A 17,665-nucleotide genomic window follows, 5' to 3' on the forward strand; every position below is an offset into this window, starting at 1 on the left:
ATGTTGTTGCATCCAATACTGGAGAATATGTCTCCTCAAAATCAATACCAGGTCTTTGTGAAAAACCTTGAGCAACTAACCGTGCTTTGTATCTAACAATTTCACCATTCTCATTTCGTTTTTGTACAAAAACCCATCTGTACCCAATAGGTTTTACACCCTCAGGTGTGCGAACTACAGGTCCAAAAACCTTTCGTTTAGCAAGCGAATCTAATTCTGCTTGGATTGCATCTTTCCATTTTGGCCAATCATTTCTTTGCCGACAATCTTCAATTGTCATTGGTTCTTGATCATCATTGTCACTTATGACATCCTTTGCTACATTATATGCAAAAACCTCGTCAATATTGACTTTATTTCGATTCCATATTTTATGATTCATGACATAATTTATTGAGATCTCATCATTTTCAACAATTTCAGGTACCTGAGGTTCTTCTGGAACCGAATCATTGATTATGTCAAAAGAATCTTTTGGGACTTTTACCCCCTCGATTAGGCCATCTTGCCTTTTTTCCCTTTTTCTCACACGAGGATTTTTATCTTTGGAACCCAAAGGCCTACCACGCTTTAGGCGTGTTTGAGATTCATTTGCTATATTAGATTGTCCAACAGGAATATCAATTCTGATTGGAGTATTAGCAGCGGGTATATGCGACTTAGTTACCCTTTTTGTGTCAGTAAAAGCATCTGGTAATTGGTTGGCCAATTTTTGTAAATGAATTATCCGTTGAACTTCTAGTTCACACTCTTTTGTACGAGGATCAAGATGAGATAATGATAATTCATTCCAACCAATATCTTTTTCCAGTTTCTTTCTTTCTCCCCCTAACGTTGGAAAAATTGATTCATCAAAATGACTATCAGCAAATCGAGCTGTAAATAAGTCACCTGTTGATGGTTCAAGATATTTTATTATCGATGGAGAATCATATCCAACATATATTCCCAAACGTCTTTGAGGACCCATCATAGTCCTTTTTGGTGGGGAAATTGGGACATATACAGCACACCCAAAAATTCTTAAATGAGAAATATTTGGTTGTTGACCAAAAACCAACTGTAAAGGAGAGTATTTGTGATAACTTGTTGGTCTGATGCGAATCAATACTGCAGCATGCAGAATTGCATATCCCCAAGTAGTCATTGGAAGATTAGCTTTCATAAGTAAAGGTCGTGCAATCAATTTTAGACGTTTTATCAATGATTCTGCAAGTCCATTTTGAGTATGAACATGTGCTACTGGATGTTCAACTTCAATTCCAATTGACATACAATACTCATTAAAAGCATGAGATGTAAATTCACCAGCATTATCAAGACGAATTTTCTTAATTGGATAATCTGGGAAGTGGGCTCTTAACTTGATCAATTGTGCTAATAACTTAGCAAATGCTTGATTTCGAGTTGATAGTAAACAAATATGTGACCATCTAGTGGACGCATCAATTAATACCATGAAATATCTAAATGATCCACATGGTGGGTGTATTGGACCACAAATATCACCTTGTATTCGTTCTAAAAATGAGATTGACTCATTTCTAATTTTTTCTGGTGATGGTCTTATTATCAATTTTCCCTGCGAACATGCAGTACATGAGAAATCATTGGACTGAAGAAGCTTTTGACTTTTAAGTGGATGTCCACATGAGTTTTCAGCTATTTTTCGCATCATGATATATCCAGGATGACCCAACCGATCATGCCAAACAAGAAATTCATTCTTATTTGTAAGCTTCTGGCTTACAATAACATGCGTCTCAATCGCATTAATATATGTGTAGTACAAGCCATAAGAGAAGGCTGATAATTTCTCCAATACACATTTTTTATTTGACTCAATTTGAGTGATATAAAGATATTCAACATCTCCTTCATTATTTGTCTCAATATGATATCCATTTAGACGAATATCCTTGAAACTTAATAAGTTTCTATTGGACTTAGGAGAATAAAATGCATTTTTAATATGCAATCTTGTACCTCTTGGCAGAAGTACTGTAGCTCTTCCAGAGCCTTCAATTATATTTGTAGTACCAGAAATAGTACTAACATTGACTTCTCGCATTACCAAAGTAGAGAAAAATTTATTACTCTTGAGAATTGTATGAGTTGTTGCACTATCAGCAAGGCACAGATCCTCATCATTGGTGTTAATGCCAATATTCATTCTTCATATAAACATAAATATCAATATTAGAGATTACTTTGTAAGAGGAGAGAAAGAAAAAAAAAATAAAATAGAGGATTTTATTCATAAAAACATAAAAACTTGTACATATAAAAGCAACATGAATTAAATATAAAACATTGTCTTAAAAATTAATCATAAAATAAAACTATTTTCTAACACTCCCATCACCAATAAGGTGATCAATGCTTCCATCGGGTTTAGAAAAGAAATCACCAATATCAAGATGAGTAGTATCCATATGACCATAATCAGAATCACCATCTTCATAAGCAAAGTGTGTTTCTACATTCTTCTTTTTAAGTGATTCTTGGTAGAGTTCAACAAGATGCTTTGGTGTATAACAGGCACGGGTCCAATGACCTTTACTACCACAACGGTAACATATATTTTCAGCCTTTTTGCCATTATTTTCACCCCTTTCTTTTTCCTTTTTCGCATTCTTGTTCCACTTCTGTTGATGAAGTTTCTCTTTGAAAATTTCCTTTATAACCATGTCCACGACCATGATTAATAGCACGACCACGACCACGACCATGGCTACGACCACGGCCAAAATTACGACCACGATTATTATTATGGTCTTGACCTCGTCCATGATTATATGGATCAGATGTTGCTGCATTCACTTCTGGGAATGGAGCAGAACCAGTTGGTCGGGCCTCATGATTTTTCATCAAGAGCTCATTATTTTGTTCAGCCACAAGAAGGCATGAAATCAATTCATAATATTGATTGCTCCATTCACTTCTGGGAATGGAGCAGATTAGGCGGATCTCATGATTTTTCATCAAAAGCTTTATTGCTTTGTCCAGCCAGCCATGCATAGGCATGAAATAAATTCACAATATTTGTGAAGTCTCTTTTCACAATATTTTTGTTATGAGCAAATTAGTTGCTTTATTTCTTTATTTAATGGTATCCCAATATCCATTGCATCTAAATATATTTCAACATTTAAAATCCAATATAAGGAATTCTTCCTTACAATATCAAGGGTCACAAATCCAAATTTTGCAACGTTTCGCGTGTTTAAAACTAACACATAAAATAATAATATTAATAATAATCATCATCATCAAAATAATAATATTAATAATAATCATCGTCATAATAAAAATATTATGACAGAGAATTTTGCAACGTTTCGCGTGTTTAAAACTAGCACATAAAATATTAATATAATCAAATTTCATGTATGAAATTATTAAAATCAAATAATAATAATAATAATAATATGACAGAGAAAAATAAATCAAACAATTATCATTACACAAAAAAAAGAAAATGAGATAAAGTTTGTGAATGAGAAAAAGATTAGAAAGAACCTCGGTTAAGGAATATAGAGCGTTGTTCTTAGGGAGAAAAAAAAAAATATGCCTTCACGCTCAGTTGGATAACCCTCGTGCTGATAACGTGTTATAAAATAAAGGTAATAAGAGAGACAAAGGAGAGGAAGAATAGAGAATGAGAGAGTAGGGAGCAACTTCTGTTTTTATGTGTGTCTCATTACTGATAGGACGAGTCCTATTTATAGGTACAATATGGTAACCCAGAAAGGATATAAAATCAAATAGTAAATACAAAATATTACATCATAAAGAGTAATGAATAATATGATTATCAATCATATGAGTAATTGTATAAATCAATGGACGACCATTAATTCATAACAGAAACAAGATAATAATAACAGTTATATATTATTATTATTACTATTATTATTATTATTATCAATATTTATATTATATTACAAGATTAAAAGATAATTTATTAAATAATTTAGAGATTAAGGATGAATGAATATAAAAGATTAGAAGTTAAATCTAGTTTTTTAAGAAACATTAAGTGAAAATGCTATTTAAGTGGTATATAAAAAAATTACAAGTAAAAACAGATTTGTCCACCAAATATTGTTAATAAGGTTAAAAATTTCAGCCAATAAAAAAAAATGTAAGTTTGATCGTAGTATTTGAAAAAAATAAACAATTTTTGGTTCCTAAAATTTATTTTTCTTTTTGCAAATTTAATATTTATATTTTTTATTTATTTGTAATATTGTTCTCTAATATATATATATATATATATATATATATATATATATTAATTATCAGTAACTTGTTCAATTTTATTTTCTAAAAGCATATTAAATCATTATCAACTTATATTGATAATAAGTAGTCATAGGTTATATATATTTTTTCAATTATCCCATACAATACGAATATTATATATTTTTTGTCCATGGCCAAAGTAATATTATATATAATTAAACATAAAATTGAATAAAGTTACATGTAATTAACAAACATATAAACATAAACTTATCTAAAACATAAAGATTAAATTATCAAAAATAAAAAAAAAACTGAGATAAAAATTACAAATTTTATAAAAGCAAGGACGAAAATTACCATATCAAAATAAAGAGTATGTATTACTCGAAGTATCAGGCAAATATAAAATCTTGAAGATGATGTGTTTTGTTCTTTCATTTTTAATTTTCACGAAAAGCCCAAACTCAGGCCCAATTAACAGAGAAAAAAATCTAGGAAGATATGTGGCAGAGGTCCTGTATAAATTCATCATCGGAGAGAAGCAGATCCATTTTGAAAGGGTTAGGTTTGGGCAGAAACACCAATCTCCGAGGTATAGGTTCCCAACTCTCTTATTCTTCCAATTGTTCGATTTGCCTCCTTTTTTACTTTTGGTTTTCCTCTCTATCAGATTTTCTCTCTTGCTGCTTCTCTTCGTCTTTCACAGAATTTTCTGATGTAATAATATACGGATTTGTTTGTTTTCTGTGATTAGGTTTTGAAATTGGCTGCATGTTTGAAATTCAATTATTTTTTCATAATCCATTCCCTTTTATTTCAATCTTAGTTTTTGTTTCTATGTAGTGTTCATAATTACTCTCAAAATTTTATTTGTTTATATTGTAATAGACGAACGATGCCTCGCTATGATGATAAATACAATACACGCCTGTATGTGGGACGCTTGTCCCACAATACCCGTTCTCGTGATCTGGAGCGTGCTTTCAGCAGATATGGAAGGTAATTTTTCTTTTTAATTGGTAATTCTTATCATTCAAAATATATAGAGAACCCTAGACTTGATTTTTTCTCCAAGCAACTCAATCCACAATGTTATTTACATGGGAGTTTTGAAATTGTGGTTGTGGATTCATGGCGATAGAAAAAACTTCTATTGTAGCTTTGAGGCCGGAATCACCGTTTGGGACCGTTTTTTAAAGGACCTATTTGCTTTTAATCTTTGACATTCTTTTTAGTATTCCATGTCTGTTTACCTGTTTGTTTATGCGGATGATTGCCTTTGTTCTTTATTACTTAATTCCTTGTTTAGAATTGGCAGGATGTTTTCCATTGGTTTGTCCTTCCAATTCAATGTCCAAATTGTTTGACTTTATCTGAGATATGATTGCAATTGTTTGATTCGTCTTTATTGTTTACATTGACAAGGGAGTTGAGTTAGTGATAGGTTGCAGTCGGCTGTCGACCTTGTTTTATGCTGAAACATAGGGTGGTGGTATGCAGGTTTTATCTAAGCTTTGATTTGAGCTTGGATTTTTTTTGTTATTTGTCATGTTATACGTGGGAACCAAATCCCTTAGGTGTCATGTTTTAACATGAATAATCTTGTTGAAGGTTTCTGTGGTTTTCCCTAAACCTGGAGGTCTGTGTTGGGAGGTTGGCCTTGGTGGAATTGATGGAAATTCCTGTCGAGTGTTGACTTTGGCGATTCTTTCTGTAATGTTATTGCGTGTTTTTTATGGAAATGGCAACAATCACAAACTGGTGTTTAGTCCGTCTTTGAGGGCGTTGTATACAGCTCCAGTAGTTAAGTAATGATGGCCTTACTGTTTCTGGAAACCATTTCCGCAGAGTTCGAGGTGTGGATATGAAGAACGATTTCGCCTTTGTTGTAAGTTTTCATTCCATTCTTTGTCTTTTATTTATTTTGTTGACTTCCATTGCTCGTCGTGCCTTTGTTCCAAGGTGGCCATTAGTGTCTGCTCAGAGGATTCGGTTGTAAATGGTGGTAAGATTCTGTTACTTCAGTGGCTTGTTACTGACAGATTTTGAACAGGAATTTAGTGATCCTCGAGATGCGGATGATGCTAGATTTAACTTGGATGGCCGTGACTTTGAAGGAAGTCGTATTATTGTTGAATTTGCTAAGGGGGTAGGAACTACTTAAATGTCTCTAATGATATTTTTCTTATGATTTGGTCTTCTCAATTTTAGTAGTTCGTCTTTGGATGGTTTTCGTATTGTCTATAGTGTTTATTTAATGCATGGTTGTTGGATTTTATTGTGGCATATATGAATTTATTCTGTAGAATCTACAAGCTAATACTTGGGCTATTATATTTCTTGTTAATTTGTTTTAATCTGATCTCTATATGATCAGGGTCCTCGTGGTTCCCGTGAATACTTGGGTCGGGGTCCACCTCCTGGATCTGGACGATGCTTTAACTGTGGCATTGATGGTCACTGGGCCCGAGATTGCAAAGCTGGGGATTGGAAGAACAAATGCTACCGCTGTGGTGAAAGAGGTCATATAGAGAAGAACTGTAAGAACAGTCCCAAAAAGTTGAGGTAAGTTCTCGTTTTGCTTCCATACACCTCTGCTACATTGTGTTGATATGTCCTTAACTTGTTTATTGTTTTCTTATTGAGTTTTAAATATTTTATGTCAATTTGAGCTGTTCTGTAGCAGCAGGCGTGGACGGAGTTTCTCACGATCACCAGTCAGGTCATATTCTCCTCGTCGTGGGAGAAGCAGAGATCGGAGCTACAGTCGTGAGCGCAGCTACAGGTTGGGTTCTAATAATTTCTAATCCTATTGTTTGTGTTCTGATGCAATAGTACTGCAATTTGAGTGTTGTCTCACTTGTCAGTAGTACTTCTTTCGTAAAAAGCTTGTAAGCTGAATTTTGGTCACCTATTTTTCTTGCCAGTCGATCGAGATCTCCTGTGAGAAGAGCAAGAAGCCCAGTTTCTGAAGATAGGTCACGGAGTCCTCGACCCTCCAAGACAAGGGATCATAGTGCATCACCTGAGCGTGGCAGCCCACAGAAGAAAAGTGACATATCTCCCCGTAATGAAGATAGGTTGGTGACCCAGCGAGATGGATCTGACTTCAGTGATGGTCCAAGAGGTAAAAGTAGAAGCCCTGCTAGCCCTTCAAGGAACCACAATGAGAGGGCTTATGATAGCCCTAAATCTAATGGGCGTAGCCGAAGTCCCACCGGAGCCCTAGGGATGACAGGAGCCCCATTGATGAAGATGATGACAACCATCGTCGCTCACAGTCACCTTAGATAGTGCTTTTTGATAAGAGGTCAGGACTGGCCCAGTTTACATCTGGATTATAAATTGCACTCCTGTTTAATTGTGATTTTTGTTTATCAAAACATTTTATGTATGCATGCTATTATTCAGATTCTTGCTGTTCAACTAGCTTGTGTGTCATGGATAGAATATGGTGCATGAATTGGTTTCAAGGGTTGGGATATTTTAAACCATTATAAATTATTGTTAGAAATTTATATCTTGTATGTTTTGAAGCCCTTCAACTCGAAATATCTTAAGGTTTATCTATTTTTTTTCTATGTTGCTTTAATTAGACAATTATAACTGTTGATAAACTACCTTAGTCGAGTTAGGATTTTGTACTCTATCATGTATTGTTATTGTATTTTGACATCGATGTTAGGATGTGAATAGTATCGCTTGAAAAATTGCTATTGTATTTTACATTGTGTAAACTTTTTCACTCTAAAATCCTTGTTAATTAGATTGTGTTATTGTGTTGTTACTTTTCTATTTAATGTTCTCGTGAAATAAATTTGTAGATGTTTATGGAAATCGTGTCGCACCCGTGTTTTAATTTTTTCAAGGTCTTTTTGCATTTTCTATAGTTTACAAAATTTATAATATTTTTGCAAATGAGAAAATAGTAGTGTATTTTTTAGTACGAACTAAAATTAGGAAATATGTTTTTGGAGAAAGTTACTACAGATTGATTTTATTAAGAGGGTGGTTTAAGTTGGATTTGTAGTGGGACGGATTTTGTGAGTTTGTATTTTTAAAAAATTAAATTGAAAATATATTTTTTATATTATATATTTCAAGAATATATATATATATATATAACAAATTATAATAATTTTATAATTTAATTTTCTTATACTTGTATCATTTATTAATTATTACCATATAATTAAAACATTAACAATTATTTGAATAAATTATAAAAATTAGTTAGTCAATGAAGATTTTCATTTCGTTTTAATACACAAATGAGCTCGGTTTCTCCTGTTAGTGATGCGTTAGTGATAGACCGAATCAACATGACCTCGATTAATAAGTTTTATCTTATTTTTAATTAAGTTTTCAGAATAAAAAATACGTCTAATTAATAATTAATAATGTAGGGTAAATTATAAGATAAAAAATAATACTGGTTGAATATATAATACAATCACAACCAAATTTAGAAAATTAAGTAACGAACATGTCTACCCTAACGATGTTATACACATGTAAATAAAAAAAAAAAACAGTATTCCATCTTAACATGTGCCTCACCAATATCCCAGTTATAGCTTTTGAAGTTTTCGACTGTTCCACCACAAATCCATTAGGAGTGATAAAACGACATTTAATTATGTCAAATTCGTGATATTGTGTTAATTCTTTTTGTAGTAAATTAATGCTTACACGGAATCTTTTACAAATTTCAAATGTCGGTTTTCAAGATATCGATGGTGTTTCAAGATATCGATTTGAATGAAACTGAAAAATAAATTCGTCTATGAATATTGTTAAAACTTTGACAGAATATATGTATTATAGATACGTGTAATAACCGATATTATTAATTAAATATAAAGATAAAGATAAGTATATACATAATCTTTTATCCCAGTTTAAATTACTCATAATTTATTAAGTAATTTATTATACATATATATAAATATACAAAATTCCAAACTTTTAAAAAATTCGTAAAATAACCTTTTGACTCTTATCACGCTCACTAATATGTATCCTAAAACAAAAGATATTTGATTTCGAAATCCAATTAAAAAAATTACTGGATCTCAAAATTTGATAATATATATATATATATATATATATATATATATATATATATATATATATATATATATATATATTATATATTTTCCTATATATTAGTTGAACTTAAAAAGATATAATTATACATTTTAATTTTTATTCTGTTTTAATCTTATTTGAAGGTTAATTTTTTAATTTTAATTATTTTTTCTTTAGTTTATTATTTTTGTTTTTCATTTTTTAATGTTAATTTTTTTAAATTTACATATTTTGCTATTTTTAAACTTTTCTTAATATAATGTTTAAATATAAAATATTAATATATATGTTTTTTAATTTTTCTTATTTAATGTATTAAGAATAAATTAAATTAAATTTTAATTAAGTAAATAAAGAAAAGTAAAGAATAATATATAATATATATATATATATATATACACATGAATTTTGACATCTGATATACATATATTCTTGTGGATGTTAACTTTCGTTATACATATTTATATAATTTATATAATGGGTGTCGAAATTTGGTATCAGAGGTGTTGATAAAAATTAAAATTTAAAAAAGTTGGGGTTGCAGAAGAAAAGTTGGAGGTACAAAAGGAGAAATACACCTGTTTTAATTTCCAAGGAAAGGCCAATTTCTGGCCCAATTAACAAAAGAAAACTATGGAGATGTGTGGCAGAGGTCCCATATAAATTAATAATCGGAGAGAGGCTGATCCACTTTGAAAGAGGGGTTAGGCTTCTGCAGAAACACCAATTCGCTCCGAGGTAACGTTTCTCTACCGTTTTTCTTTCAATTGTTCGATTCGCCTTTCACCACTTTTGGTTCTTGGCTCTATAGGATTTTCTCTCTGGATTTTTCTTTTCATCTTTCTCATCAATTTCTCATGTAATAATTTACCGTTTTCTTTGTTTTCTGCGACCTAGGTTTTGAAATTGATTGCATGTTTAAAATTCAATTATTTTTTCCCAATCCATTCCCTTTTATTTCAATTTCAGTCATTTTTTTTGTCGACAGAAGGGGTCTCTGTGTGGCCGCTTTCATAATTACTCTCAAAATTTCATTTGTTTATATTGTAGAGCTAGAAGGAAAAACGATGCCTCGCTATGATGATAAATACAATACACGCCTGTATGTGGGACGCTTGTCCCATAACACCCGTTCCCGTGATCTGGAGCGTGCTTTCAGCAGATATGGAAGGTAATTTCCCTTTATTTAATCATTAGTTCTTATCTTTTGAAATATAGAGAGAACCATAGACTTGATTATTTCTCTAAGCAACTCAATCCTTTTCGAAACAATGTTATTTACATGCAAGTTTTGAAATTGCTGTTGTGGGTTCACAGCGATCCTTTATGTTACAGAAGATTTCAGACAAATAATTTCTATTGCAATGTTGAGGCCGAAATCAGCGTTTGGGACTGTCTTTTAAATACCATGTTTACTTACCTATTTACCCTTTTAATCTTTAACATGTTTTTCTTATTATTCCATTCCATGTCTGCTTACCTGTTTGTCTACGTGGATGATTGTCTTTGTTCTTTAGTATTTAATTTCTTGCTTTGAATCGGCAGGATGTTTTCCATTGTTTTGTCCTTCCAATTCAATGTCTAAATTGTTTGATTTTTTCCAATATGTGTTTGGAATTGTTTGATTCAACTTTGTTGTTTACATTGGCAAGGGAGTCGAGTTAGTGATAGGTTGCCGTCGGCTGTCGACCTTGTTTTATGCTGAAACTTAGGGTGGTGATATGCAGGTTTTATCTAAGCTTTGATTTGAGCTTGGATTTGTTTTGTTATTTGTCATGTTATGCGTGGGAATCAAATCCCCTAGGTTTCATGTTTTAACATGAATAATCTTGTTGAAGGTTTCTGTGGTTTTCCCTAAACCTGGAGGTCTGTGTTGGGAGGTTGGCCTTGGTGGAATTGATGGAAATTCCTGTCGAGTGTTGACTTTGGCGATTCTTTCTGTAATGTTATTGCGTGTTTTTTATGGAAATGGCAACAATCACAAACTGGTGTTTAGTCCGTCTTTGAGGGGCGTTGTATACAGCTCCAGTAGTTAAGTAATGATGGCCTTACTGTTTCTGGAAACCATTTCCGCAGAGTTCGAGGTGTGGATATGAAGAACGATTTCGCCTTTGTTGTAAGTTGTCGTTCCGTTCTTTGTCTTTTATCTTTTTTTTTTGTTGACTTCCATTGCTCGTCGTGCCTTTGTTCCAAGGTGGCCATTAGTGTCTGCTCAGAGGATTCGGTTGTAAATGGTGGTAAGATTCTGTTACTTCAGTGGCTTGTTACTGACAGCTTTTGAACAGGAATTTAGTGATCCTCGAGATGCGGAGGATGCCAGATATAACTTGGATGGCCGTGACATTGAAGGAAGTCGTATTATTGTCGAATTTGCCAAGGGGGTAGGAACTATCTCAGTTTATGTACATAATATTTTTCTTAATATATGTTTTTCATAGTTTCTATAATGTTTATCTAGTGCATGATTGTTGGATTTTATTGTGGCATATATAGATTTATTCCGTCGAATCTACAATGTAATAATTGGGCTATTGCATGTCTTCAGTTCTTCTATTTGTGCACATTTTTCTCTTCATTGTTACTAGCAACGGGCAATTAGATGATGTTCTCCTTTGTCTGCGTTTCCTTAAGAACCTCGTACATAAATATTAAATTTCTTCTGGAGCCATGCACCTCTAATTTCATTGTTTCTGTGCTTCGACTTTTTTAACCAATTTTGGTAGCTTTTTATTGCTTGTTAATTTGTTTTTCATGTGATCTATATGCAATCAGGGTCCTCGTGGTTCCCGTGAATACTTGGGTCGGGGTCCACCTCCTGGATCTGGACGATGCTTTAACTGTGGCATCGATGGTCACTGGGCCCGAGATTGCAAAGCTGGGGATTGGAAGAACAAATGCTACCGCTGTGGGGAAAGAGGTCATATAGAGAAGAACTGTAAGAACAGTCCCAAAAAGATGAGGTAAGCCCTCGTTTTGTTTCCATACCTCTGCTACATTGTGTGATATGTCCTTGTTTATTTATTTTTATGTCAATTTGAGCTTTTCTGTAGCAGCAGGCGTGGACGGAGTTTGTCACGATCACCCGTCAGGTCATATTCTCCTCGTCGTGGGAGAAGCAGGGATCGGAGCTACAATCGTGAGCGTAGCTACAGGTTGGGTTCTAATAATTTCTAATCCTATGGTTTATGTTCTGATGCAATAGTACTTCACTTGTCAGTAGTACTTCATTTGTAATAAGGTTGTAAGCTGAGGATTGGTCCCCTATTTCTTTTGCCAGTCGATCGAGATCCCCTGTGAGAAGAGCAAGAAGCCCAGTTTCTGAAGATAGGTCACGGAGTCCTCGGCCCTCCAAGATAAGGGAGCATAGTGCATCACCTGAGCGTGGCAGCCCACAGAAGAAAAGTGACATATCTCCCCGTAATGAAGATAGGTTGGTGACCCAGCGAGATGGATCTGACTTCAGTGATGGTCCAAGAGGTAAAAGTAGAAGCCCTGCTAGCCCTGCAAGGAACCACCACAATGAGAGGGCTTATGAGAGCCCTAAATCTAATGGGCGTAGCCGGAGCCCCACCCGGAGCCCTAGGGATGACAGGAGCCCCATTGATGAAGATGATGACAACCATCGTCGCTCACAGTCACCTTAGATAGTGCTTTTTGATAAGAGGTCAGGATTGGCCCAGTTTACATCTGGATTCTAAATTGCACTCCTGTTTAATTGTGACTTTTGTTCATCAAAACATTTTATGTGTATGCATGCTATTATTCAGATTCTTGCGTTCAACTAGCTTGTGTGTCATGACTAGAATATGGTGCATGAATTAGTTTCGAGGGTTGGGATATTTTAAACCATTATAAATTATTGTTAGAAATTTAAATCTTGAATGTTTTGAAGCCCTTCAACTCGAATGATCTTAAGGTTTTTCTATATATGTCCTTCAACTTTACAATCATAACTGTTGAGAAACTACCCAGTTGAGTTGAAGTTACTGAATAGGATTTTGTACTCCATTTAAGTATTATCATCATCATTTTGTCTTACCCATAAAAAAATGATGTTGTATTTTGACATCGTTGTTTGGATGTGGAAAGGATTACCACCTGTAAACATTCTCTCTAAATTCCTTATTAATTATAGGGTTATTTTTTTTCGAGAGAATCAGATTTTGAAAGTTTACTATTTTATTTTAATTTTTAGCAAGCTAAATATTGGTTTTTTATTTAATGTTCTCGGAAAATATAGATGTAAATGTACCCGTGTTATCATTCTAAAAAACTATTGTCGAATCTTTGATTAATGTTCTTATTTTCACTTTTTAACCTGTGTGATTATAAATTATTTTTTGAAGGTCTGTTACATTTTCAATAATTTATAATTTTTTTAAAATAAAAAGTTTTTTTTAGGAAGAACTAAAGTTAGGAGATTTGTTTTTTAAAAAAGTTACACGGATTTTTCTTTATCTAAGAAATGACTTTTTTAAATGAAACGTTTTTTTATAAATAGAGTTCAAATTGAAGTAATTTATGTAAAGTTTTCACAAAAGTAAAAATGAATTTCGAAAAATTGTTCGATATTATAACTAAGTGTTATATAAATTTAAATGTTAAGTTTGAAGTATGAAGGGACGATTTTGAGTTTGTATTTTTTGTACAAAGTCAAAATAAAAGATAATGTTTTTATATTATATTTTTTGAATTGTTGTCATTTATTAATAGTTCATTTATTAAATAAGATAAAATAATTTAATACGTAAAGATAAATTTTAATTTATTTAATTAAAAATGTTAACTAAATTTTTATTATTAAATGTGTTTTTAATATATAATATATAATGAATTTTAAAATATAGAATTAAAAAAATAATTTTAGAAAAAGTCAACAAATTAGATTAAGATTTTTAACTCATTTTAATAGGGTGGCTTTCATTTCTTATAGACCAATGGACTTGAGCAAAATTACTTTAATTATGTGTTTCTAAGATAACATATACATTTATTAATAATGTAGTATAAGTTATAAGATAAAAAATAATAATGCAAGTATAATAACTAATATGATCATAACCGGATTTAGAATGTTAATTGACAAAATATGTTCACTAGTGTAAGTTAATATTGATTAATCAATCTAATGCAATTATTGTTTTTCCACACATCTGAATATACAAAAAATAGTATTCCACCACAAACCCAATAAAAAGATATTTAATTATGTCAAATTCACATGATATCGTGGCAAATTTGTTTGCAGTAAATTACATGGAATCTCTTTATCCGGGTATTTTCACAATCATGTCAACAATTTTTTTTTTGTCTATTCAAACTTATGGTATAAACAATTGCATCTACAAAATTTAGATGTCGGTGTTTGAAGATAACCTTCAAAACTAGAACCATTGCATGAAATCCATGATATAATAGAAATCACCCTCAATATGGAAGTGAACACCTTTATGGAGACTAAATCATTATTAACATTTTTTGTGTGTGTGCATTGAAATGCTTTATTGTAATCAATGATGCAAAAATTTGTATTTTAATTTGGATTCCAAGACACTTAACTTTCATAATAATTAACATATTTACATAACATAATTTAATTAAAAATTTAGAAATCCCGTGTTAATTCACAGTCATATGTCACAAAAAATCAAATGATTACAACAAAGGTTAGTTACAAATCGGATGATAAAAATAAACACTCTTAAACATAATAATATATTAGTTCCTTGACATAATCGTTCACACATGAGGAATCTTGCTGCCATGGAAAACATCTTATTTCACTGTAGAAAGCAGCAATCCACATTGAATCAATGAACTCATCGGGCATTATTGAATGCACTTACTACTCATGGTGTCATTTGTATTCAAAAGAGTAGCGCACATGTATTCTCAAATACTCGAGCATAAGGAAAAATTAATCGTTCTGTGAGGGAAGGTTGTTCTCAATGTGTTGTTACTGAGAAAACAGAGTGAAAAAAAAAAAGACTCCTTCCCGAGATCAATTAAGATAAGACAATTGACTTCTATTCATGAATTTCTCCAGAGTACTTTTGTTAAGGTAAGTGAACAAGTTCATTTGTCTAATAATCTGTCCTTTATTTTGAAGGCTGAAATCACAAAGCCTTATAATGGTGCTCTTGAAATTGGTAGTGTGATGGATTTGTCCAATGAAAAAAGATTTTTAATGTGACGTAGGTAATAAGCTTTTTAATGAGTCACTATGTAAGTGGGAGGGTAGATTTATGGTATGGGTATTTTGAGAATGGAACAAGAAAAATATACATAAAAAATTAGATGAAGTGCCACCATTTGATTTGCAAAAGTGATCTTAAATCATTTGATTTTTAAAGTATTTCATTCAGGTGAAGTTCAAAACAGCCATACATAAATGAGTGGTAGCAGTATGTACAGGTAATATGAACAATAAAATTTCTTAAACAAAATTGTGAGGTAAACCTACTGTACAAGAGGGAATTTGTTTGCTGTCATATTATAGTTCCAAGGCCGAGTTCATCCTCAAGGTCATCGCCATCTTCAAATAGCTTCAAAAACCGAGCCTGATCCTGCTCCCTCTTCCTCTTTTGCCAATACTTGTACACAAGCGTCGTTACCAGAATGAATATGGCTGAGCACAGAATAGTTAGCAAAACGATAACTGCTACAGGCATTTCTTTTTTAGTGTGATCTTGTTGGGCCTTGACAGGCGGTGCAGAGACAGAAACTACAACTGAACACATTTTTCACAAACATATATTAGCAAGTAATGAAGTAAAGATGCATTGATATGTGAGAAAAGTAACTTGGAAACAACATGAAAAGTTAATTAAAAAGTGCGAACAAGTGGAAGAAACTTAATTTGGGCAATCCCAGTAACTCAGACTCACAAGAACAAAATGAATGAACAATGATGGGAAAAGTATCTCAGACATGAGATAATAATATCAACGGTAAACAAGACTTGTCCCATTAGGTGGAATCAAACCAAAGATTATATATAATACTTACCATATAAAATTGAGGTTTAAGAGAAATAAGTCCTACCTCGTGTTTATTAATACCACCTATTAATCCTTCGTCCGGTTGGTTATGGGTAAAAAGGTCAAGATAATTTATCTTTTTGTTTAGATTCTTAACCAAATAATCTTCTAATCAGGTCATCAATGGTGACACAATTGAGGTTACTAGCACTGTTTTTAAAATTACAAAATTGAACTGTAAGCACCATATTAGAGATTAAAAGAACCATTGACAGAAGTTGAATTTGTATACTTTTTATAACTTCATAATTTTTGCATTGGCATCATATAAGTTACTATGACAGTTGTCTGTGAAGTCTAATATCATGATAGCTGTAAGGAGTTTTCCAAGAAAAATGGTAGCAGGAAACTCACCACCACTAATATTTAAGCAATCTGAGCAGAGAAAAGTCGCATTGAATTCTTTTTCCTTGAAGTGGATATATCTTCCATCAGGGGCCGTAAAATCAGAAGGACACAATTCCCACTCGTCAAACACATCGTCATAAAGAATTTTGTCTTGTTCATAGAATCCACATCGTTTACACTTTTTACCAGAGAAATTAGTTAAAGGCTGGAACCACAAAGCAAAATCTCAGCAGTTGCAAATGCAAATTCATACACAATGATTAAGTGAAATCTCATAAAGTAACGCTTGAAATTACAAAATGCAAAATCACTTGAATTTAATGATTAAGCAAACCAGTCTAATAGTTGTTTAGTTAAACAAGATGAGCCAACGGCCTAAATTAAAAATAACAGTACTTTGTATAAAGAGGCAAGGATTTCAAATAACTGATTTTTAGACCTCGTTGCTACAAGAGCTAAAAGATGACCAGTCTCATCATAACCAAATAAGTACCCAACCAGCTCAACTTAACAGAATAACTACCAAGCAGTTATTATTTTTGCAATTTTAACTGTGCAAAGAGCTATTGTTGAATTCATCATAGCTCAGGAATTGCCGTATGCAATTCCTTTGCCATCAAAATTCTGTACAATTGATATTCTTCTACAAACAAAACACACCTCTAATCAGGTCAGCCTCTTTTCTCACGTTGGCCATAATAAACCAAGCCAGGATCTCAATCCACCTTATAATGTCTCAGTCCTAACTTTTTTCCGCATGTGTCAGTATTGGTTCTTGGATATTAGACTCTGGAGCCAACAATCAAATATGTTCATCTCTTGATTGGTTCAGTGCTTACAACAGTATTAAGCCAATCAATGCACACTACCAAATGGAAACCGTGACTGCACAGTATGCAGGAACTTTGAATTATTCTTCCACCTTTAATCACACT

At 32.5% G+C, this 17,665-nt stretch overlaps 2 protein-coding genes across 5 annotated transcripts; both read left to right on the forward strand.

Annotated features, from left to right (window-relative positions):
- Positions 1-4,674: 4,674 nt before the first annotated feature.
- LOC114187240 (serine/arginine-rich splicing factor RS2Z32-like) lies at positions 4,675-7,778 on the forward strand. Its single transcript, XM_028075435.1, is given in 8 exon segments — positions 4,675-4,843; positions 5,140-5,250; positions 6,100-6,139; positions 6,305-6,400; positions 6,629-6,816; positions 6,938-7,036; positions 7,179-7,465; positions 7,468-7,778. Coding segments are annotated over 7 exon segments (888 nt in total). The 5' UTR covers positions 4,675-4,843; positions 5,140-5,146; the 3' UTR covers positions 7,542-7,778.
- A 2,182-nt stretch (positions 7,779-9,960) lies between these two features.
- On the forward strand, positions 9,961-13,233 carry LOC114186147 (serine/arginine-rich splicing factor RS2Z32-like). Of its 4 annotated transcripts, none has more exons than XM_028074178.1 (7): positions 9,961-10,080; positions 10,393-10,513; positions 11,419-11,458; positions 11,628-11,723; positions 12,115-12,302; positions 12,393-12,494; positions 12,620-13,233. In XM_028074178.1, the coding sequence occupies exons 2-7, from the start codon at positions 10,410-10,412 to the stop codon at positions 12,984-12,986; spliced, it is 897 nt and encodes a 298-aa protein (XP_027929979.1). In that variant the 5' UTR covers positions 9,961-10,080; positions 10,393-10,409; the 3' UTR covers positions 12,987-13,233. The 4 variants fall into 4 exon arrangements, with proteins under 4 accessions (XP_027929979.1, XP_027929987.1, XP_027929991.1 ...); XM_028074186.1 differs by having other exon boundaries at positions 12,396-12,494; XM_028074190.1 differs by having other exon boundaries at positions 12,399-12,494; positions 12,620-13,222.
- The last annotated feature ends 4,432 nt before the right edge of the window (positions 13,234-17,665 follow it).

Source organism: Vigna unguiculata, chromosome 1 (genome assembly GCF_004118075.2).
Source record: "Vigna unguiculata cultivar IT97K-499-35 chromosome 1, ASM411807v1, whole genome shotgun sequence".
NCBI lineage: Eukaryota > Viridiplantae > Streptophyta > Magnoliopsida > Fabales > Fabaceae > Vigna > Vigna unguiculata.